This window comes from Fistularia commersonii, chromosome 25 (genome assembly GCF_037954325.1).
Source record: "Fistularia commersonii isolate RoL2024-O1a breed Wild chromosome 25, RoL_Fcom_v1.0, whole genome shotgun sequence".
NCBI classification, from domain to species: Eukaryota; Metazoa; Chordata; class Actinopteri; order Syngnathiformes; family Fistulariidae; genus Fistularia; species Fistularia commersonii.
In genome coordinates this window covers 5,691,953-5,715,314 of record NC_141308.1, presented here as the reverse complement: position 1 = coordinate 5,715,314, position 23,362 = coordinate 5,691,953, and the positions used below count along the sequence as shown (strand labels likewise).

The window sequence follows — 23,362 nt, the reverse complement described above, 5'->3', positions numbered from 1 at the left end:
TGAAGGTCACGTTTAAGCTGTGCTGCCAGATTTTGGGATTGCACTGAAAGGCTCAAGGAAATATTTTGCAATCTTATATTCTCTAATCTTTTGTTTTCTAATCACTGTGTCCCAAGCCTGTTGCTCTGGTCAACACTGCACAGATATTTTAAGGGGATGTGGGTTGACTGCCTGTTAAACAAACCAATAGGGTTTTCCTTGTTTATTTTATTTCCACACATGGGCTAGTGGCCTCACCAAAAAAGGGGAAAAAGATATAACAAGAAATCAATTAGTTTAAAAACATATCAGAGGAAAACTCAATGAAAAATGTGTTACCTGATTTGTGAATATTTGAATCTTGTATTGTTTAGACAGAGGTTTGCGCCGCCATGCTAAGACCAGTCTAGTATAGTTCACCCAATACACTCGTACAACAGCCTTTAAAGAAATGTAACAAAAAAAAGAGGTAACAGTCCACTATCACCAACCAATCCCTGTCACTTGGCACCACTGTAGTGAATGAAAAGCAACAAAAACAGGTCACATCATGTCTAAAACGAAACCATTATGTGCTGATAATAATAAAGAAAGCCCAAACATATTTATATGGCTTTGAAAGGAAAATGAAAAATGAACTCTTAACTAAATTTTCTCTCTTAAAACGGGAGCAAGCCTCTGTCCTGAAGCACTTAAACACACTAGAATCACACAAGCAGGACAAAGCAGAAGTTCACGTGACTGAACCGCAGATCTGATGAGACACATTTTCAGGCTTACTTTAAAATTAAGAAGTACAGGGTGCTTTGAAAAGACCTTTGTCTGCTATATAACTTCAGCAATTTAGGCAAAAAAGGAATGAAGTATTGATAGTGCAAGGTTATAAGGTATATATATTAATATATTGTTTTAAGATATTGTCCTGTAAGTAAAGTGCAAATCTCTGGATCACATGAAAGTGTGCAAGCATGTTAACTTTTTGACTGACTGATCCGCCTAACCATGCACAAAAGCCCTTTACATTGGCTGACAGCTTCTTTAACAAATTTGTTATATTTTGTTTCCTTTGATGCACATACGTTTTCTGGATGTTTCGAGTGGCCCAAGAGAAACAATATTAATCTCCATTGCATATCCCTCTGTACTTTGGGTAACTCACTGTTGCATGTGCACACATTATTTTGTGTGACTCTAATAAACTGGGGATTACTGTGTTTTTAGCAACAAATACCAACAGTGCCTTTTTGCATTCCCACTACAGATTATTAACAGGAGAAGAACGAGGAGATCAATGTGTCAAGGAAGTTGCCACAGTAAACTTGAGATTCTTACAAGGTACTAGCGTTTTGGTCAGTAATTACCAAACTCAATGGTCCATTTGGATCAAAAAGAACTGGAAATGAACGTGATATTGGGTCAGATGGAAAGAAATGCCACTGAGACCTGCTCGAGTGGAAATGCAGTCATCAAACACCTCTCACACACACATGCTCACCATGTAACAACATTACGTAGTCAACACAAACACAATCATGCAGGTTGGTTTGGAATCTGTTTCTTACTGACGTGTGTTGATGTTTAAGACCAGCTTCGGGTCATACCAGAGGGCATGAAAGGCCAACGCTAGGTGAGTGATTTTTTTTTTTTGACATCTTGAAAGTGCAAGACATTTTCAGCTCCTCTCAGTGTAGAGGAGAGCAGCTGTTGGGTCTGTGTGTAGGTTTGAGCTTGAAGAAGCCATGTTTGATATTCACATGGGAGAGAAAAAGGGTGGAATCAGTTGGTCTCATAGGTGGAGAGGAGAGCAGCATCCACAGGTTCCATGCAGGAAGGGCAGGTGAAGGATCTCATCAGCCAGTCGTCTATACAATCCATGTGATAGATGTGCATACATGGAAGGAACCGGATCGGGTCCCCATATACAAAGTCCAGCATACAGATCACGCATCTGAAAACACACGAGTCTCCATGTTACTGTGAAATCCGTCACACGCTTCAGAGTACAGTTCCAACAGGATGAAATTAACATTACAGAAATGTTCAAAATGTGAAGGTATCGCTTTCCGCAATCATTGTTTTTATATTAAACAAATTAAATTTAAATCAGAAAGGATATTATCGATTTTTTTTATAGTATTCTGCACAGAGATACTCAATACCAGAAACAAAACACTTGTTGCAAAGGTTTTGATAAGGGACATTTCCACATTCATTGGCCAGATTGACAAATGCAAACCACAGGCATTGCACTCCAAAAAGTTATAACGTTTTGAAAACTTTGAATCGCCCATTATTATGCCCATTTACATAAGATTTATAAGATCTTAAATTCAAAAGTATTAAAAAAAATTGTAAAATTAGTACAAAAGTAGCATTGTCCATTCTGAAATAAGGATAAATAAGTGTTATGAGATTCTTCAGTGCTAATTTTTTGCATCCTCAAATAGACGCTTTTTCAGTTAAGATTGGCTCATCGACAAAAAATTGGAAACACATCCCAGGGCAACTAATAGTGTAAAGGTTTGGTTAAGCTATGAACAGAATGTATGATAGCTTTAGTCAAAAATCACATTTTAAAATCAGTTTCTGTGAGCTTACCCGATTATCAAAGGTCAACCTAATTTACTAATTTAAATTTTCTTTTTACCAATAATTGAAATATTTAGACATTTAATCATGATTTATTCTGAGTTGTGTGGTTCATATTCTTGTGCTTTCTCTATGGTGCACCGTAATTTCCCCTTCCATAAGTTTTACAGGAGCACTCCCCCTCCCACCAGCAGCGTGTTTCACCAATGAGACGTCATAATTTGGTTTCTGTCATTTGATACAAAGAGGCTATAATGTAACTCTAGATGCCAACTGTTGTTGAGCCATATGTTGAGGACAGATAGAATTTACAGTGTTTTACAACTTATCTAGGAATAGGTATGAAAAATGTTTGCAAATTGTGAGTAGGACAACTAAATCAATCTTGTTTTAAAGTCTGCATAAACTATTTTACAAACCATCTTGAATTCCAAGAAATAGAGAACACTTCCAGTATCATATGATACTATGGAACAAATATCTTGTAGGACATACAACGTATGTCAAACAGATTTTATACTCAGATCTAAAATAAACCTTAGTTATTTATTTGTATTTGTGTCTGTGGGAATCCCCCAGAGAGATGGGAAACCCCCACAGATGAAGATATTAATGGAAAAGTACACAACTACGTATTCATTTGCAAGTCTTGGGGAATATATATACATATATATGTGTGTGTGTCTGTGTGTGTGTGTGTGTGTGTATGCCATTATTGATGGCGACATACAAAGTAATTCCTCTTGTCCTATTGAAATATTTGGCCTGGATGCACATCTGACTTGACTGAATACAAGGCCAAGCTCAAATGCCAGGTGATCTTCCTGTGTTGCCCCATAACCACTGGAAAGAGGAAAAAATAAAAGCCAAAGCTGTTCTTACTCTCGGATTTTCTTCTCAGAGCCGCCTTGGCCTCCGTCATAGACGCCCTTGGGCAGGTGCTGGATGAGGCCGATTCGCTGAGCTATGCGGATCTGCTCCTCCTCCGTCAGCTGGGTGGCCAGACGGGCCTGACTGGGCGTGGGATGGTACATGGGCATGTGAGCTTGCTCCTGATGACAAACACAAACCCAGCAAGGAAAATAAACATTTACGGCACTCAATCCGGCAACTTTTGTCAACGGAAACCGTTGAGTTTTTTTTCAACAAACAATACATCACAACTGGAGTTCAAAAGCGTCACATTTATAAGTGACGGTACATAAAAAGGTAAACATAGGCTAGTGATGTACAGCTAAGTCGTATGAGAAGATTGTGAGATGTGTATTATGCGTGGTGACGGGTTTCTTGTTGATTTGATTATTGTCGACAGGAAAAAATAAACTTTTGTCATGAAGTTATGTGCGTGTGCCTGACCTGATACGGTGGGGGAGGCTCCAGGTCCGGATCTGCCCCGTCACCGAAACTCGCCCGGTCCGATTGGGATTCATGGAGCAAAGAAATGTCGTCCGATGTCGGTGACTTCAGACAGTTGCCCATAACGGCCCAAATCTAGCCAGACAGGTTCACAATTTCTATGTTCTTAATGTAACACTTGCCCACGATGACTGATTATGTTTTCTGATATCACAGAAAGACCAAATTTCTACTTTTAACTGCCTGCGGTCAAAGACACATTAAGCATGATTATCCGATATCTATTTAAAACTTTGACTAATTAAACATGCGTCTGAAAGAATTCAGTTGCATGTTTATAGTCTTCCGCCTACAATACAAAACAAAGGACTCCTGCGAACGGGGGCTAGCCGTCTAGCCAGCTACTTTTCCTGCGCCAGATGAGCGACTTCCTTGATGATCGTTTGCCATTCCTTCGTATTCATTGAAAAAAACAGACAAAAGGAGCTGAAATAGTGACTTGTACACTAAACTGTCTGAGACTTCAACGCCAATGACATTTTAGCATTTAAACTTCGCGAGTAAATTACACTGTTTGCGTTTGGCTAGCTTTTTCTTTCACCGTAGGATATGTTGTCAGTCGGCAGGAAATGACGTACAATCTCGACCGCTGATTGGACAATTCCAATGCACATATTGTCAAGACCCACCCATTCAAGGAAATACTGAGACCTAACACGACTAAGTGTAAGAACGTTAAGTATGTTTCCCCTGTTTTAAGTTATCCTTGACTGCTTTTTGTTTCAACATGACGAATGTCAAGTCATCAAGCGCAAACGTTATCACAATGGTAAACAGATTCCATAATCCTGTGTAATGCATGTTCTACAAATGTTCACCAATGTTGATTTGTTGATACATGTAGTGCCTCTCTGACTATAAAAAACAGGTTGATTCAGAAAGAAAACGAACAATGACTGTGTCCATGTAGCTTGCAGAGGACTGACAGGGAGTTGTGACTCGTATGTTTTCATTTTTATATTATTATTATAGGTACCTAAAGTAAAACTGCTGCATTTTACTCGATAGTTTACATCCAAGTCTATTACAGATACAATTTACCCTCTGATTGCTAAGATAATCTTTTTTTGGCCAATGTTGGGATTTTTTGTAATTATGGGTGAATTTCTTGATAATTTATAGATGTTTTGTTTGTGTGTGTGTGTGTGTGTGTGTGTGTGTGTGCGCAAAAATTATTTACAAGCAACATTCACCTTTGATTAATAATTTTAACTTGTGGTGGTTTTCTACTTGATTAAAAAAATGTTAAATGAACTTGATGAATAAAGATGATCTAGAAAATTAAGGAACCTAATAAAACCAATCAAATAAACAAAAAAGAGCTTTTTCCATAGTTTTCAAAATACTTCAACAGAAAAATATCTACTACTACTACTTCTACAAATACTACTACTACTTATGATAATCAATTGTAATTATTGCAACTAAAATTTGACATAGCATTTTGCTGTTTTATAGTTCGTTGTCAAACATAGTAGCAAAAACAAAACAGTAAATTAGATATGTAACACCCACATAAAGTAGAAACTGCTGTCTCCATCTTATTAAAAATGTGAACTCTACTTTGTCTTATGATCATTTTTTTCATTTAACAAATATCATATACTAGATGTCTATGTTTAGAATGTTTTGAATAGTCATGCTTAAGTCAGTACCCTGTAATTAAATGCCAATTTCTTGCAAATTAGGAAAAGAAGTTCAATAAAGCTGTTGGATAAATAGGAAGGTCTACTGCCATGAGGGGTGATTTTGACAGCTCCTTAATGACTGGGGGCAAGTTTGTTTATGGTCTGTTCTGATCAACTCTCAGGATGGAACAAGAGGGGTTAATTAATTATTCTTTTTAGACCTGAGTTGGACGCTAATAGGAACATTTCAAAAACATTCATTAGTCTCGGTTAGTAGGCACAGCCTTCTATCAGAAGTCCAGTAACATGGTAACATGGTAACGTGGTAACATGAAGAAAAACATACATATATTACTGATTGAGAATTAATTAATTCTTTTTTCAAGTTTTTTTCCAAATCCAAATTTCATCTTTTAAAGTGCATACAATTTGCACCTGCATTGTTTGACATACTTATGTTAATTGATGACAGTCATGTAAACCCTTCTTTTCCCCATTAAAGTTTAAAAGAAAATGTACTTTGTCTTTCTAGTGATAGGTGAGGAATAGCTTTTGAAATATATGTATGTGCATAGACCAAAATAATGAAATATCTATAATGTCATCGCAATTAGATATTAACAGACTCACAAAATTCCATTTCCAAATTCAAGTAAACTTGCTGTTTTATGAAATAATGTATCTTAAAATTTTATGTCAATAAAAATGCATCCAATAAGTGTCAACTTGAGGACACCTTTATTTATATATACATCTATTATACACATAAAAACCCACAAGTATTGGTATTTTCCAGGAACCGATAGAAATCTACATGTTTTTGGTTAATTGAATTTCACAGAGTCGGCCTTATTTCGGCAAATAAAACAAATACACAAACCTTCAAATTAACATTCCAAAGATCAGTTGCCTCCTGGCAGCATACACCTTTTTTCTCTAAAGGTCACAACCAGCATAATGGCTCTTTACATTATTAATAAGGAATAGCAAAATGTTAGTTTCTGAAGCAAAGGTGTAATGGTGTGTCTACAGTATTTCTACAGTCATTGTCTGCAATAGGTCATTAAATATTAACAAAGAAGTAAGTAGAAATAAATAAAAGAGCATTTTCTTTGCGTATTTGTTCATGTAAGATTACGCATTCCACATTCTACGTAATCAAATGTTTGATACAATTGTTGGACTATTTAAAGGGTGCAGACTGTATAATGAGCAAGTGCCTTGAAAGATTGTGATGAAATCTTTGTGATTTAAAGATTCAAGAACTGGACAAGGCATGATTTAACATTTACATAAGGTGAAATAACACATAAGCAACTTGTCTATGGTATTCTAAAGGTGTATTCATATCTCACAGATTACTATGTTTATTAGCAAAAGAACTGCCAATAAGAAATGATAACAGTGTACCCGACAGCTTTTCCCATGCACATTTGTTCATATTCTTACATATTTGAAAAAAAGAAACAAAAATCCAGCATTATAGTTTGTAAATCATTCCTATCAACATTTTGTGGTAAAGTATCAGACCAATTTCTTTTGTCATCATTGTATTGACCTCTAAGAATTCGCAATGGTGTGATGTTTACAATATATTTACAAAAAATATATTTATAAGAAAATGTAGTTACATATTCACACACCCCACAAATAAACATTAAGAGTAACACTGACCCATTTAGAAACATCTTCAGGGAAGAAAATACCTATTGACACAAATAACATAATTTGAGCCATCTGCTTTCTTTTATTCATCCTGTGGCTATTTGAAATAAATTATTACCTTTTAATAATCAAGTATAATTCAGGAGATAGACCTTTTTTGATTGTCAGTGTAGTGTGAATTGGAAACTACAATTTCAGGAAGTATTGACACTTGTCATTTTAGGCTCATATTTTACCACAAAACCAATCATTATATAGAAGCACTGATGCAAAGTCACATTAACCTTGACTGTGAACACAGAAGCGCAGTCATCTCACACCTCTGTGGGATTTCCCCCTCCTCGCCTCCTGTCCCTAGCACCTGTCATCCTCCTCTGTGTCGCTCAGTGGATCACAGCCCGCAACAGAGACTGTCTGCGCCAGACGCTTCCTAAAATGTCCATTGGGCACCTGCCAGCCAGTTCGCAAGCGTGGGCGGGCCGAGCTGATGGTGTTTGAGCGTCCCAAGCTGCAAGCCACGGCTGCCTCGAAGGTCAACGTCTCCATTGGACCGGTGGGATCTGGGCTATGGTCGTCCTCTTGTGCGGCAAGGAACGGCTCAGAGGGGTAGCGTCGAGGTGAGGATGGCTGTTCGGCAGCCTTGTTCCCCCTCTCACCTATCGCCCTCTCCTGTGTCTCCCAAGTGGACTTGTCCCGCCTTGTGGTCTCAGGGCTGCCTCGCCCGTCATCGTCTTCCCCAAGAGATGGATGTGTGCGACACACAAGCGGGGAGTAGGAGATATGGGGACGAGGGTGCGTTGGGGTCTGGGGTAAAGGTCGTCGGCCACTAGGAGTGCTGGACTCTGAGGTGGAGGGCACAGGACTGTCTGAGCTGTTACCCTGATGATAAGAATGAAGATAATACTTTGTAAACTTTCACATAAAAGCAGAGTAACTTAACAGATGGTTAGAAACATATTCTTAGTATAGTTTGATAAATACCAAGCCTATCATCTTTTGCACATGTTCAATTTAAAATATATAATATAAAGCAAAACATGCAGGGTCATTACTTTTTGCACCAAGGAAAAACAATAGTCAACTTCCTTGACTAAGTATAACATCCACATTAGTGAATGCATGCAAACAGTAAGTTTTTTTTATATGTCAAGCATAACTAAAAAATAATAAATGTCACACATAATATGTATGTATAAAAGCAGCACTAGTAAAGCATGTTTTTTTCCTGTATATATTCTTTCTGTGAATGCAATTAATCTAAAAAATAAACAAATAAAAAAATATCTATCTATCTATCTATCTATCTATCTATCTATCTATCTATCTATCTATGTAAAAATTGATCCTTTGTTAAGTTTTGTGAAAGGGAGGGTCTGTACTTTTTTTGGAAACTGGATAGCAAGATTAGGTTATTATAACTGGAATATCAAATTTGTAAATCTGGCGTGCGGAAAAGTCTGCAGCTGAACCAATGAATTGATAAACAGAGAATAAAACTAAAATATAGAGACTGATAAGGCAAGGGTGAAAACAAATTATTGCAGGGAGTAAAACTTGATTGAATTGACACAGACACTATGGATAACAACAGGGTAAACAAACAAGATCACAAAAAATTTAGCGTCCTCATCCCTGTCCGAAAGCCAACGTGTCCACAGATAAAGTCTTATAGTTAAAAATTTTAGAACTGTCACATGTCAAATTTAGAATAGACAATTGTACTTAAAATTCCAAGCATGTGAGAGTGTCTCAGTCCTCCCTTTTTTTTTCAACGCTAACAATTGGTTGGATTTCTTGCCCATGAATATTTGTGGCCCAGTTTCTGTGTATGGCATTTTCTAAAACACCTGTTTGTCTTGTGTGTGAGCTCTCTCAACACTTGAAGAACGTGAAGGTTGCAAACTCCTTTCCTCGGAGTTACAACGAGATGCATCTTGAGACAGGAGGTGACAGCGCTCCTTGGACCGTCCTCGCTCTCTGTCGCTCTGCTGCCAGTGCTCTGAGCGAGAGACTGAAAACATGTAACAAGATGAAATATTGTTAAAGGACATTAGACCATACATATGATATAATATATAATCAGACATATACCGTGATTCAATGCCATATTTTACCACAGGTGCCGTTTACTTTTGGGGCTCACTTCATCCCCTAGTGGACAGAGCTAGGAATACATTCAATGATTTAGAAATACTATTCTGCGGTGTATTACATACTGTTATTTATGATATAGTATGTTTTGAAACATAAAATAAAGTAAAGCAATAGTTCACTGCATAAAAATATTTGGTAAAAATAACCTAAATTACCGACCATCAAATTACTGGACTCGCCTGCTCGTCCACGATGGCCTAATTGAAAAATGTCACACCCTTCTTCCCAAAGCCTTATTCTTGCCTAATGCATTTCTTTGCATTTCCAGTAAAAGAAACTCAAACTTTACTGTGAAATAAAATGATTGGAGAACCAGTATTGCTGTGTAATACCAGCTTATAAAAAGAATAACAAGTATATCAAACATATAACAAATGCATTTGTTTAATATGCCAGTGCAGTATATAAAATACTTTTTGTTGAGATTGGGTTTAAATAACAGTTCTTATATATATATATATATATGCAACATCACACAAGTATACTCAGGGAGCCTGGTATATAGGACAAACCGGCAGCCTTGTAACTTTTGTGACGAGGTCGATACAAACGTTCAGGACTTTTTTCCTCTTGCCACAGACCATTCACACTGTGATCCGCAACAGTGGAGGCACAACGCTTCATTGAGCCACTTGCAATCTCCGTCTGTTTGAATGTGATGAATTCGAGACAAACACACAAAAAAACAAAATATATATGTTATTACATTCGGATAATTGAATTGAATATGGAGAGCATAACAAAGGGTTTCGACAGATCTCTTGCATGCCGTTAGTTTTAATTCTTTGATATGCAGGTGAAAACACATCCAAATATGAAGGTGAGGCAGCGGCATTCAAGGATCCCCTGTTCTAACTTGAGAAGACTTCCAAAGTAGCAGAATACAAGCGAAACTGCTGCTTTAACCTTCTTCGCATCTTGCCCTCTTTGGTGTCAAAGCCCATGCAGCCACTCAAGATCTTCAAGATCCAGCCAAAAGGCATGGAGGATGTGTGTACCTGTGACCTCACAGCCAGACGGGGCATGGAAGAGGCCCGCTCACACAGGCCCCTCCCTAGCAGAAGCTTGAGTGGGGCTTCAATCCCCCTACTGCACTCGCCCACCTAGGTGATTATAGAGAGAGGGGGGGCAAGAAGAGAGAGTACGAATCAGGCTTGTCCCTATTAGGACAGCCTCTATTTATAGTGGCCCAATTCACGTGCCATGAGGGCGACATGCCATTGGATATAGCTGACAATCATCTATCACAGCAATCATTGCTGCCATCATCAACTGCCATCCAATCAAAAGCCATTCCAGCCAACAATGAAGAGACTAAGAACTGGAAACAGGGAAACTGATTACAAGGTGCAATAGAAACAGTGTTGCATAGACAATAAACAAAACATCTTACAGGGAAAGATGGAATCAATAATACAGTTCAAAAGTACATGCATTCATGCATGTTCAGGTCCTACACAAACAGAGCCAGAAGACATCTGTCCAGAGACCAAACACATTCTTCTGTATGACTAAACACTAATATGGAGAAATTTTGGGTCATTCCTCTAGCAAACTGTGTAAACCGTTTAAACTGAACAGTACGGAGACAGCAAACATAAACAATCTTCAGTTATGTAACTTAAAAACTCGAGCACAGAGAGCCAGCGGTGCCATGTTCTGCAAGGAACTGAGAAAGTCACATTATTAACAGTGATCAAACAAATTCAATGCATTTAATTTTTGTTTTCTTGTTTAACATTTCAGTGAATGTACATTGGACAAATCTGTGTTATTGAAGACAGGTATTCCAGGAGGTAACCGTTAGAAGACAATACGTATAAAATATTTTGAGGTGTTGCTGTAATCTTTATATTTAAATTAATTGGTGGTGGAATGCGGTTGCCTTTATTTTTGCTTTACAATTACCTTTAGATGAATTTGAACTGTGAATGGACATAAGTAAATAAGCATTAATTAACAGTGGTTATAGTTTAAACGGACTGGAAATCACATTGTTCAAGAGGGTGTTTTGGGCTTTGTGATTATCGATTAATAGAACGATAGATTTTACTTACCAGATTCTGCTGCTGCTGACTAGCCTCCATATCGGAGCTCATGGGTTGCAAAAATAATTCCTGGGGTGAGATTGGACTCAGAGCCACAAAGCCTCCTCTGGTCCTGGATTGGAATATAGGATTCATTACACCGTAACATAAGAAGAAACACAAATACAGGTGTAAGCTCCCACAATTGCACATAGGAATGGACTCACAGTGCAGAACCAGCACTGTGGGCCATCATTGGCAGAGGCTGGGAGTTGGAGAGAATGTCCTCTGGGAGGGTGGAGGCATCCAGGCGTTTGAAAATCAGGCTATTTTTCTGAATTAAGAAATAGAAAAATACAAATTAAAAAGAATAACATGTTTGAGAGCATCCTCTTCCATCCCTATTTTCAAGTCTTTCAGGATGTTGAATCTCTTGAAAAAGGCAAAAGGTCAATGGCAGAATGGAGATTTGACCTGAGCCTCAAGCTGTTGGCGGAGCTTCTTAGCTTTGTTCTGCTTGAAGTAGTCCATTATCATCATGGAAGCATAGATCTTGCCCACTGTCATGTCTGTGTCTGCGAGAACAAACAGTACATTCACTACAACTGCTTACATTTCTCCATTACATTGGATATTGCTTCCATTGTTTTAGCCAGACCTTTGTTTATAGGCACCAGTAGATCCAATGTCTTCTGTGGTAAATAAGGCCAAATAATGCTGATCTCTTTTTGCAGTTCAGTATCCAAAGCAATACGGTCCTCACCACCTGTGACACAAAACCCCCCAACACAAGTAAGATTCTTTGGCATATTGAATATGAATAATAAATAGGAACATTTCTGTGGAGGCTCTCAGTCATAACTGATTTTCATTTGTGCAGTGACATAACTTTATTGACAAAATGATTCATTGCTTTGCTTTACATTAGATAAATAGACAATCATTGTCTTGCAGTGTTTTTTCAAATAATGACAGAAAAATAGCACCAGAATCACTGATAATTGAAAGTTGAAGCTACAGTTCTAATGTTACATAACCAACATTTTCAGTGCTCCGAACCTCTAGCTATTTTGATGTCCAATGCGGTGCGGATGAGTGACATCAGGGTGGAGGTAAAGTGGACAGTCATATCCTCATCCACCGGCATGTTCATAAGCACCAGCCTCTGTGAGACATCAGAAAATGGAGCTTTCAGTTCAAAGTTATGCAATTTACTAAGCTCTGGTTGTCACAGGGAGTGCAAAGTGTTTAAAGTACCTTGTAGGCAATTTTAGCAGGACATTTTTTGCCCAGGCCTAGCGGGGGTGACATGTGCGTCAACATCTCATACATAGCAGTGTAGTGGATGCGTCCACTTGAAAAGCAAAAAGAGATGAGAGATAAAGGGAAGTGGAAATTTACAAAAGAAACAGAGTTCCTATCTATCACAGATGAAATTGTAAAAATTGTGTCACCTTTGAATGTTTCTTTCTTGTTTTTGTTGGCACAAGGTTTTAGAATATATAATAATTTTGACTTAATTCAATGATTCTCTTTTGCCATTGTTACTGCTTATCCGTCTTTGGACTTTAGAGACGCAAATTTGTACACATAACGTCAGTCATTTACCTTGAGACTTATTAACAGACTTCAAATACATTGTCTGTCCTCTGCTGGAGAAATATAGAACATGAACACAGATCTACAATTCCTGCTTAGAAAAACAGAGGACAGTAGAAGAGACTCCACACAGTCCCATGAATACAAAGCTGCAAACATGTTGATTTTTGGTTCATTAAGATCAGGCTAATAACTCCCGAAGGACTAATGAACTGAAATGCCTGATCTCACAATATTAAAGATGAAAAATAAAATGTCATGAATCCTTCACACATCCTTGGCCCAAATTGCATTTTGTCAAAGAAAAGGAAAAAGGACATTTATGATATATCAATTGATTATTTGTGTGTATTGCTACAGTAGGCTGACAAAAGAATTAAAAAAGAGATAAAGACAGGTTACACAATGTTAAATAGCAACTTTGGAAGGTTCTCAGTCATCCAGGTCATAGTTAATCCTTGTCAAATCTTATTGTGGCAAATGGAATTGATATCTTCTCTTGAGGATGTTTCACCTCTCATTCGAGCGGCTTCTTTGCTCCTACCGGACTATTGGGAGTTTTTCAGGATATAACTGCTGTTGTTGCGGGCTTGTCTAAGTTGAGTTGTTAATTAGTGAGTTAAACATAAATTAAGAAATCAGAAAACAAGATCAGGTGCTATGAGAAGATTTGACAAGGGTTAAATAGCAACAGTAACAGATTCAAGTCTCACCATGCCAAGCGATCATACTCTCCCCATATTCTGACAAACTCATCCAGATGATGGGGGCCCAGGATGGAGGAGTCTCGTGTCAGGTACTCAAAGTTATCCATAATCACAGCCACAAAAAGATTTAGCATCTAAAAAAACACAACAGAAGATTTGATGTGAAAACTGCACTATTCAATTTTTTTGGTTGAAAAAACACAGTTTTAGCCCTGACCAGGAATGAGCTGAAGAAGATAAATGAGACGAAGTAGCAGTAAGCAAAGTCAGTCCCACAGCCTCCTTCATGATCTGGCGACATTGTGAGGGGGGCTATTGATGGGTCCGGTTCACACTCCTGACCTGACAGGCAAGAAAGCATAATCTCCTGCCAGGACTCCCCAGTAGCGCTCCTGTTGGTTTGAACATTAATACATATTTTATTATTACTGAAACATTGTTTTTGGTCAAGAATGTGATCTGTCTTATTTTTGGGCAAGTTGTAAAATGTTGTGATTCAATAAATGTTTATGTTTTTATAATATCTTTTTCACAAAGACATTACTAAACAGTGCCTGTGAATGAGCCCACCTGAAGAGCAGCATCAGTGCACTGAAAAAGGTCTTAAAATTATTGTGTTGATTGATGTGGCTTTCATCATTCAGTTTGATGTTTCCAAACACCTGCAGAACCAAAGTAAGTTTGGTAAAATAATCATTTTTGAATGTCACAGGGATAGACTTTGTTACATTTTTTATTAAAAAAAAAACAATACCTGCATTCCAATTATTGCATATATGAAGAAAAGCATTGCAATTAGAAGACACACATATGGCAGTGCCTGTTGGAGTGAAGAAAGTTGATTACCTATTGACATCGAGATGATTTTTAATCATCAAGTGTTTTAATTTCAAACACTTAGAGATACCAGATACATAAGTCTTACCTTAAACGATTGTACAAATGTCCATAACAGGATACGGATGGTATAACCCTGTCTGAGCAGTTTGATCAACCTCGCTGTACGGAAGAGTTTCAGGAAACTCATGTTGATGGTGTTCACCGACTGAGCCAGATGCGCAAATGGATAATGTGTGAGGCAAATAAGAGTAAGAGAGAGAGAGAGAGAGAGGATGGCAGGGAGAGAGATGTAAAACACAGATGGTGAAATTCTTCACAGCATGACCTCAGTTATGTCTGGAGGCAGGGACTGAAATTTAAAAACTTGGAATAAAGTAATTTGCAGCTTTTATTTTCTTTTCAAGGCCACAGCACTGTGATGATGAAAGGTGTTTTGGTAGTATCTTACCTGTAAATCCACAATTATCTCAGTGATGCTGCCAAGAACAGTGATGAAATCAAAAATATTCCAAGTATCCCTGAAGTAGTTCTACAAGAAAAAATATGTAATCATTATTCAATCACATAAAGAAAATGTCAGTTTTATTGAAAATGTTTGTCATGGTCCTGAAGAAACACACATGTTCAAAAGAGCATATAATATTGTTAATTATGCCATCAATGTGGCCATCACTTTTTTTTATTTTTTATTTCTATACAGTTTCTCTGCACATAGGGTTACTGCGTCGCATTCTCTCCTTAACACTTATGAGCAATCCAGAGTCTTCATTTAACCTATTACATGTTTTTGGGGTGTCGGATGAAACCAGAGCACCTGAAGCAAATCCACTCAGGCAGAGAGAACTTGCAAAATCCAAACAGAAAAGCCCCGGTTAAAATCAAATGAGAAACCTTTTTACCGTGGGGTGAAAGTGCTTAACAATGCATGGATCTGCCAACCTGGCATTTGAATGTTTATATTCTTTGAACTAAAGTTCTTAGCTTTTCACTGAAACTGTACAGGCTGCAAAAACGCAACGTTTATCTGAAATGTGAAGTTACGCCTTTATGTTAATTGCTTATGATTCTTGACTTACCACAAAACCAAAAGCCATAATCTTTAGTATACACTCCAGGGAAAAGAGGACAGTGAAGGCTGTGTTAAGGTGCTTCAGGACTGTATCATAGGCTGTTGGAGCTGAGTGGTACTGGAGAGAAACAGGCCACACATTGGTCTTGCAAATTGGAGGGTTAATCAGTACATTGATAACAGTAAGGATCACTTGACAACAGGGCAACGCTCCACATGAAAACTGAACTCCAGACGCACAAATGCACATGTGCGCAAGCGCACACATAAACACACACACACACACGCGCGCATATGCATGCACATACACACACCATACATAGACTCACATACCGATGTACTGTACACAAGCTCTCACAGAGGGGCAATCAATCTGAGAAACATGCATTATGTGACAAATTACTGGTACCCAGTTTTGTGAGGGAGGTTTAAATGGCTGCAGAAAGCAATGTACAATTTTTTTTCCCACCGTCGCAGTTTATTGCTTGTACTTGAGGTTTGTTTGACACTTCACTTGAAGTGGCATCTGACTTGATACAGCTTTTGAGCCACAAGCTCATGAATGATGGCTTATTCGAGGAAGCCCAGGGTTGGCGTGGCTCAGGCCGTAAGGTCATCTTGAAACCTAAAGTTCCTGGTTCAATTCCTGAGTTCGTAGTAGCCTGTCAAGGTGTTTTTGGGCAAGAAACTAAACCCCTACCTGTTACCTGGGTAACGCTCAGTGACTCACTATATTCAATCATAGCTATTTACTTGATATATTTGGATACTGCTAGAATTTCCTAAGTACCTACCAACCCTCCTACCTACCGAGAGCACTCAAAAGTATAAGATAACTATATACATGCATTTAAAATCTGAATGTGCTTGCATGTTGTTGATTATAATGCACAGGGGTTCAGTGTAAGAGTTTCCTTTACCTTCATCATAAGGACCACTGTGTTGAGGGCAATCATCACCAGCACTGTGTACTCAAATGACGGTGATGCCACAAAGTGCCATAGTCGATACTGGAAGGTTTGTCTGTTTTGTGGCATGTAGCGGGTCATTGGCTTGGCACTGATGGCAAAATCAATGCAAGCCCTCTAAATGAGGTAAATGTAACAAAAAAAAAATGTTTCTTTCAGTGCACAAACACACTCCCATGTCTATACAGTGTATTTCATAGCTTCGCACCTCATTCTTCTCTAGACTGCATTCCTGAATCATCTTATCACCCTGCTCCTGAAAAGTGATGATGATAAGAGCTACAAAGATGTTGACAAAGAAGAATGGAAAGACCACAAAGTAGACCACATAGAAAACAGACATCTCCATCCGGTTCCCACGACTGGGCCCCATGCTCTCTTCTGTGACATCAGTAGAGTGCTGAAGGACCCTGGCAGTGGAAAACAGAGAAAAACGTTTCATTCAATTAGTGAAAATTAACATTGTCCATTTACATGCTCTAATTTCTTTCATTTTTGTGAGAAAATTTGCTGTGGTGTGTCACAGCTTTAATGATTGGTGTGTATAATCAACAGGAATATACTTACTGAGGCCACCCTTCTCCAGTCGAAACTGTGAAAAGTGTGAGGAGGGCCCAGCAGACATTGTCATAGTGGAACTCGTGTCTCTTCCACTCTCTCCTCTTAACCTCCTTCTTATCTCTGCTGTAGTCAATGTAGTAGCCTCTACAGGGAAAAGAGTGACCCACGGGTCATCCTTTTACTTTATTCACAGACTAAATCAGCACATTTAATGAAGGGGGCTATATTAAAGCTATTATTTTAGCCTTTGAACTGTGGGTTATTTATGTCACGATTGGCTCTACCCGGTTGTTTCTTGTAATTTATTGTAATAGATTGGACTATATTTAGAGCTTAGACAAGAGGGCTATTATATTGAATGGTATAGATTTATATGTTAATCATCCTGCTGTGGCATACTGGTTCCTAAACATGACCCCACACATAAAGATGCCTCGGACAGGGGGCCCGCACATCTCAGCTGCCAGTTGAAACATGAAAAACTTTACACACAAATCAATAGGTTTATTCGCGTGGGTAGCAAAAGCTTTTGGAAGTCGAGGCATCATTTTTCAAGACTAATCAGATGGAGGTGTTTGTGCAGATTGTTTTGTGTATCTCATATCTTGATCCTATCCTCTGGGGCAGCTGTGATCTAAAGTGAAAATCCAGAGGTGAAAATATATTTACCTCATTAACCTTCAAATTGTCCTTTGTAATGCAGGACTGAATATCAATGGTGTGAGGCTAATGACAGGTTGCTGATAAGTTCTTCATATTAACTTTAAACATTACAAATGGCCACATATCAATTAATGCAAATTTAAGTCAAATTCAGAAATATAAACAAATACAAAACAAACAAACAAAAAAAATATATATATGTGTACATATATATATATATGTTATCATATAGATTGACTTCATGAAATATTACAATTGTCAGCTCCAGCTATTCATCGCCAAATGCTTGTATTTGACCAGTTGCAACATCTCCTACACAGTGTTAATTTTGCAGTTGTCGTAAGAGGTCTTATTAACTTACTGACACTCCTTCTCTGTATTCATTGAGCTGTCAGTGCAGTAGAAGAACTTTCCTTTAAAGAGTTGCACAGCAATGACAGCAAAGATGAACATGAACAGCTGGTAAACAATGAGGATGTTGAAAACATTCTTCAGTGATGTGACCACACAGTCAAAGACTGCCTAAAGAGAGAAAACAACAACAAAAAAGATTCCTTTAGACACCTAGAGAATAAGACCATATCAATCATAAATCATAAAAACCAAAACATGGAAGAGTGTCTGCAGATGTTTACCTTGAGTTTAGGAAGTCTCTTGATAGTTTTAAGAGGACGCAGGACTCGTAAAACTCTAAGGGACTTTATAGTCTTGATATCTCTTCCCTTGTTGTTTCTGTTTGAATTGAAATTTAGTTTAGGAACATATCTGTTAGTTAAACATTCATACACCAGAACACATGGCACATATGGGGTTATAAAACACAGCTGAGGTAAAACATCAACATATAGGGACCCATTTAGTGACAATACTACACTTGACTTTTGATGTGTTTGGAGAGAGCCTGGCAGGTGGCAAGTTTATTTTAATATCTATGAGTACCTTTAAACGCTGAAAGTCAATATTACACTGCCATAAGGCAAAAACCCTTAGCCTGCTTGTCAGGAATTTGTTGGAGTTAATCAAATGCTAAAGAGATAAAATACTCTGGGAACATCATGAACACGGAAAAGCAACTTTTCTTAATGTGACCAAGAATATCAATGCAGGATGTAATGAGACTGCTGAGAAGAAGTGTCCTTTGACAATACCATGGAAAACAACTGGTGGGGTTTTATGGCAGTTGGCACATTCGCAAAAGATGTTGATGAAAGTAATATGGTGATATGAGAAGTCATTCACTATAGTCCTCACAAGTGGTTGACATTTGGCGCGATAAAGTAGGTCTTAAATGTCTGACCTTTACAGAGGGAGGGATGGCTAAAATTTGGTCCACTTGTATCTCTTACACAGAAGGGCCATAGCAAATCAATATCAAGTTGATTTGTGGCTGATTTACACAATGCACTAAACTTTCTCTCTTGATGGTGGATGTTACTTTCATGATGATATCACCCACATCCAGTCAGAAATGGTCACAGATTACTTTAACCATGACGAATGATATGATACAATAAAGTATAGCAATTGCATGTAAGAAGCATTAAGCAGTGTTAACAGCACCTAATCACTAAGAGGGGTAACCAGTTTGTGGTAGCCAAGATTTTTTATTAGATTGCCTTTTCCCTGCAGTTAACGTCTCTTCTTACAGACGAGGAATGGCAAAAGCGTATTGCTTTTGCGCTCCTTCCCTTATTTGATCTTGCTTTCCATTTGTGTTATAATGTGCTGTGATTTCAATTTGGGAAAAAAATAGATAATCAGAGCTTGTATTTCTAATTGTTATCGCAATTAAATGTTTTATCAGCTATTGTACCCACACCAGGCTCTGTTTGGTGAAACAACAACATCACCAGCAACAACGACAACAAAAATACATGGGATACAAAAACGGCAAATCAAGAAACACAACACAGAAGACGCATGTGGGAAAAGTTTAGACATTCTGTCTGGAATTTTTACCCCATCACATTCCTGGTAGCACCAACAGTGACAAAATCCACAGGAACAACAGAGAAAAGATTGAGGCATAAAGAGAAACACACTATGAGCAAAGCTCAGGGGATCACATCTATATTCACAACAGAGATAACATGCTCTACAGTATTTTTATCTTACAATGAAAGGAACATACCATTTGGTAAGTTACTTGTGACATTTTGAAGGACAACACAAATAACTAAGGTAAAAGCGTTTTCAATGGAGAACCCCCCAGTAACATAGATATTGGTCTTTTCACATAGAAAGTGCACAAAATCATGCATTCCACAGCTTTTGACCTGGACCATCATCAATGAAATAAACAGCAAAGTGTTTTCAAAAGATAGTCATATATAACAGTACTGTATGCTCGGGAATGTTTTGCTGCAGTGAGTCAGTCCTTAGTCACCAACAGGAAGCTCTATATAGTGACTCACGTTAGAGCGAAGGCAATCAGAGCTCCCACCACCACAATAAAGTCCAGGATGTTCCACATGTCTCGGAAATACGAGCCATCGTGCAGAATGAGACCTTGATCAATCATCTGATGAACATTCAAACAAGGCACATGCAAAGAAAACATAGACACACAAAGATCACACACTTAGTAATTTAATATCCTTATAGAAGGGCTTGGGATCATCAGTTCGGGGATTCCAATGCAGGTTCTCACCTTAATAATCATTTCAAAGGTGAACACCCCAGTGAAGACATAGTCGAAATAACGGAGAACCTGAGTATTCGAAATAAGAACAATATTAATTTTAAATATTTTTTGGATTGAGATCTACACAAAAATGAACTCTTATTAGTAAGGTTTAATTTAACACAATAATTACAGTCACAATAGTTGTAAAATTATCACCCTCTAGCGGTTACGAGGTCTCTCCCACCTTGATATTATCTGTCTCCAAATAAACATTAAAATAGTGCTCTGTTAGTTTTTTTCAGTTCGTGTCAATGTGCAGCTCGAAGTAGAATCTACAACTAGGCATAACTTTAATTCAGGGCAAGACCATCACTGAGTACTGTTTTTTGTAACTGGGCAGATAATACACCACGGGGGGTTCTTGAATAGTGGGTGAAATATCCTTTGCATTGAATTGAATGCCTTCGATGTAGAAGCAGTGGTCACCAAGATCTTTATCTTCTGCACTGAAGTACTTTGCAAGTCTGTTTGTCAATGCCTTCACTTTTACTCAGTAGCAGTTGCAATCAGGTCAGTGATGGGTTTTACAGAGAAATGGATTTCTCTGCCTCAATCAACTTTTAAGTTGCTTTTGCAGTATGTAGTTAGGTCACTATCCATTTGGTGATTTGTTATTTTTTATGGAATATTGAAAAAAAAAGGTTGCAGTGGGTAAACGGGGGAGAGAAATTGCTCTGGTTCACCCAACAAATTGGTGAACCAGTACATAATACAGTGAGCAGCATGGATTTTTATCACTCATACAACCCTTACACAAAAAAAAAATGACTGGCAGGGATTTTTAATGATAAACAGACTAACACAGGCCATAGGATCACAGGTCACATACCAGTAATCGATCCTGGTGGCTAATTGACAAGTCATCAAACTTGATATAAATTCTCTGTCACACTACCAAATACAAACAGTCAAGTAACAATATCAGAACACTACAAGACCTTTGATAAGACAAGAATATTTGAGACTTAACACAACAGACCCATGAGCCTCTGCAGTAGTGTCACATCTACAATTAAAACCAAATCTTGACTGTTTCATCTCAACTCAATGTGGTCCTATAAAGGATTTTTTTGAACAACCCTCAGTGACAATATTGTATGTTATCTTTTTTTCCAAATGTGTTTGTACTGTTCTTATCTGCCACATCTCCTGTTAGGAGAATCTCAATCTAGTTTATAGTACCCATACAATTTAACTGAGCTTTTATTTAGTAATTTCAAATTACATAAAGCAGAAACAAATTACGCTCAAAGGATGCATTAATAAATGGTTACTTCTAGAGTAGTCAAAACTGCTGCATACTTGTTTTTTTTAATGATTTTCTGCCAGCCTTGTGATCTGTCTGAATTTATTTCTAATAGATGCTCCTTTGCTGGTTCCAATTGACACTTTTCATGAGCCTGAGTTGTAAAAAACAAAATGCACAGCTATTGTATTTCCTAAGCAGAGTGCCGATTCTCACCCTGTATTTGTGCAGCATGCGTGTGACACCAAATGAATCACAGCACTGTTGCTGATGGTGTTGTGTCAGCTTGAGAGTAAACAATCAAACATAATGGTGTACTATTCTAAAAGTTTATCAATGGCATTGTTACCAATGTTATTTCAACCTTTTGAATTTAATTGTACATATGTACTCTTTAAATATACTTAAGAAAGACAGAAGCATACCATGATCTAGAGATAAAGTGGACAGTTGACATCAAATCATTCCCCCTGAAACATCCTTAATTTCCCTTAACCAGTGCCAGGCTAACATATGCCAATGAAGGTGACGGTAAAGTTTCACTTCTGTCAAAACAAGAGGAAACATCCCTCACTTGCTGTTCAGCTCTTAAGCCTAAACGCAGAAGCTTTTCGACTACCTAACATGCCTTTTCTCACACTTAACATTTGCCTCAGAAATCCATCATCAGAGAACTACAGCTGACAGATTTGGCCTACCTAACAACTGGAAAAAAAATCCAACTGCTCACTATTTCCTAAATAATTTGGAACTCCATTTAATGTTGAAAGTTTAAAAGTTTTAGGATTTCAATTATTTGTATCTGTTGTAATTGAGTGTTCATAAGTTGCGGTACTTTTTGGAGCTAGTTTTCTCACTTCATTGTGTGGCATTTCTGTTCGGGGACTTGGACAATTGTTTTTCCAGGTCTCTCTTGAGAAGTCAATGAGAATTATGTAAACAACTAATAGATAGGCTCTTTGGTTATTTACTGCTACCTCCATCACATTTAAAATTTTCCATAAGGCATAGAATGATACATCCTGTTTTAGATGTTATACAAAATAACAGATTCTAGAAATTGATTTTGCTTTTACCTTGTTTCTGTCTGAATTTGTGCACACAGGGTCCTCAGCAGCCAGTGCAATGCTGCTCGCCACAATCACAAGGAGGATTGTCATCTCAAAGTAACGTAGAGTGACCACATAGTGGCATATCCTCCTGATACTAGAGACGATGGAAGTGAATGAATATATTTTGAACAGAAAAATCCACACCATTTGTTTGATTTTCCACGGGATGGGGGAATTTTAAAAATCTTACGGGTTGGAAGCCTTGAAGATGAACATGCTGTCTGGTGCGACAACTTTAGGTGGAATAGGAGGCTCATCTTCTTCTGTGTCCTCATCCCTCTCTTTCGGTTCAGACTGGTAGGCCTCTACTTCTTTACTGCTCACTGCAGCATATTTAGTAATGTGAGAGGGCAGGAAAATGAAAGCATCATGTGAGTCAGCCACACAATGGATTAATAAAAAAAAAGAACGTGTGGCACTTGCACTAGATGTCAGAACACCTACATGCGATGA

The 23,362-nt window shown here is 37.9% G+C and overlaps 2 protein-coding genes across 5 annotated transcripts in view; both read right to left on the bottom strand.

Annotated features, from left to right (window-relative positions):
• Positions 1–190: 190 nt before the first annotated feature.
• Positions 191–4,535, bottom strand: LOC147218943 (RING finger protein 11-like). Its single transcript, XM_086171970.1, has 3 exons — positions 3,925–4,535; positions 3,451–3,620; positions 191–1,927 (listed from the first exon to the last, which is right to left on the bottom strand). Exons 1-3 carry the CDS (start codon positions 4,045–4,047, stop codon positions 1,756–1,758), a joined length of 465 nt encoding a protein of 154 aa, XP_086028096.1. The 5' UTR covers positions 4,048–4,535; the 3' UTR covers positions 191–1,755.
• Positions 4,536–6,333: 1,798 nt separating this feature from the next.
• cacna1eb (calcium channel, voltage-dependent, R type, alpha 1E subunit b) overlaps positions 6,334–23,362 on the bottom strand; it is a 65,098-nt gene continuing 48,069 nt past the window's right edge. For 3 of the 4 annotated variants that reach the window (XM_086172140.1, XM_086172141.1, XM_086172143.1), the window contains 26 exons: positions 23,100–23,232; positions 22,874–23,003; positions 20,516–20,575; positions 20,280–20,386; positions 18,501–18,597; positions 18,227–18,387; positions 17,209–17,346; positions 16,850–17,051; positions 16,594–16,758; positions 15,681–15,791; positions 15,053–15,133; positions 14,690–14,809; positions 14,519–14,584; positions 14,335–14,426; positions 13,982–14,156; positions 13,771–13,898; positions 12,716–12,812; positions 12,518–12,623; positions 12,117–12,224; positions 11,933–12,033; positions 11,686–11,792; positions 11,489–11,591; positions 10,430–10,534; positions 9,944–10,076; positions 9,125–9,288; positions 6,334–8,156 (listed from right to left, as the gene is read on the bottom strand). In XM_086172140.1, the coding sequence (XP_086028266.1) occupies positions 7,632–8,156; positions 9,125–9,288; positions 9,944–10,076; positions 10,430–10,534; positions 11,489–11,591; positions 11,686–11,792; positions 11,933–12,033; positions 12,117–12,224; positions 12,518–12,623; positions 12,716–12,812; positions 13,771–13,898; positions 13,982–14,156; positions 14,335–14,426; positions 14,519–14,584; positions 14,690–14,809; positions 15,053–15,133; positions 15,681–15,791; positions 16,594–16,758; positions 16,850–17,051; positions 17,209–17,346; positions 18,227–18,387; positions 18,501–18,597; positions 20,280–20,386; positions 20,516–20,575; positions 22,874–23,003; positions 23,100–23,232 (3,515 nt within the window). In that variant the 3' untranslated portion in view covers positions 6,334–7,631. The remainder of the gene's footprint in view (positions 8,157–9,124; positions 9,289–9,943; positions 10,077–10,429; positions 10,535–11,488; positions 11,592–11,685; positions 11,793–11,932; positions 12,034–12,116; positions 12,225–12,517; positions 12,624–12,715; positions 12,813–13,770; positions 13,899–13,981; positions 14,157–14,334; positions 14,427–14,518; positions 14,585–14,689; positions 14,810–15,052; positions 15,134–15,680; positions 15,792–16,593; positions 16,759–16,849; positions 17,052–17,208; positions 17,347–18,226; positions 18,388–18,500; positions 18,598–20,279; positions 20,387–20,515; positions 20,576–22,873; positions 23,004–23,099; positions 23,233–23,362) is intronic. The other variant, XM_086172142.1, reaches the window with a different exon arrangement.

Bases quoted from the DNA above. Each gene is read 5' to 3' on its own strand.
- LOC147218943 (XM_086171970.1), bottom strand. From the start codon at position 4,047: ATGGGCAACTGTCTGAAGTCACCGACATCGGACGACATTTCTTTGCTC. The intron at 3,621-3,924 runs GTCAGGCACACG...GTTTGTCATCAG, and splicing joins AGCCTCCCCCACCGTATCAG to GAGCAAGCTCACATGCCCAT. The intron at 1,928-3,450 runs GTAAGAACAGCT...GTGTGTTTTCAG, and splicing joins TCTGAGAAGAAAATCCGAGA to ATGCGTGATCTGTATGCTGG.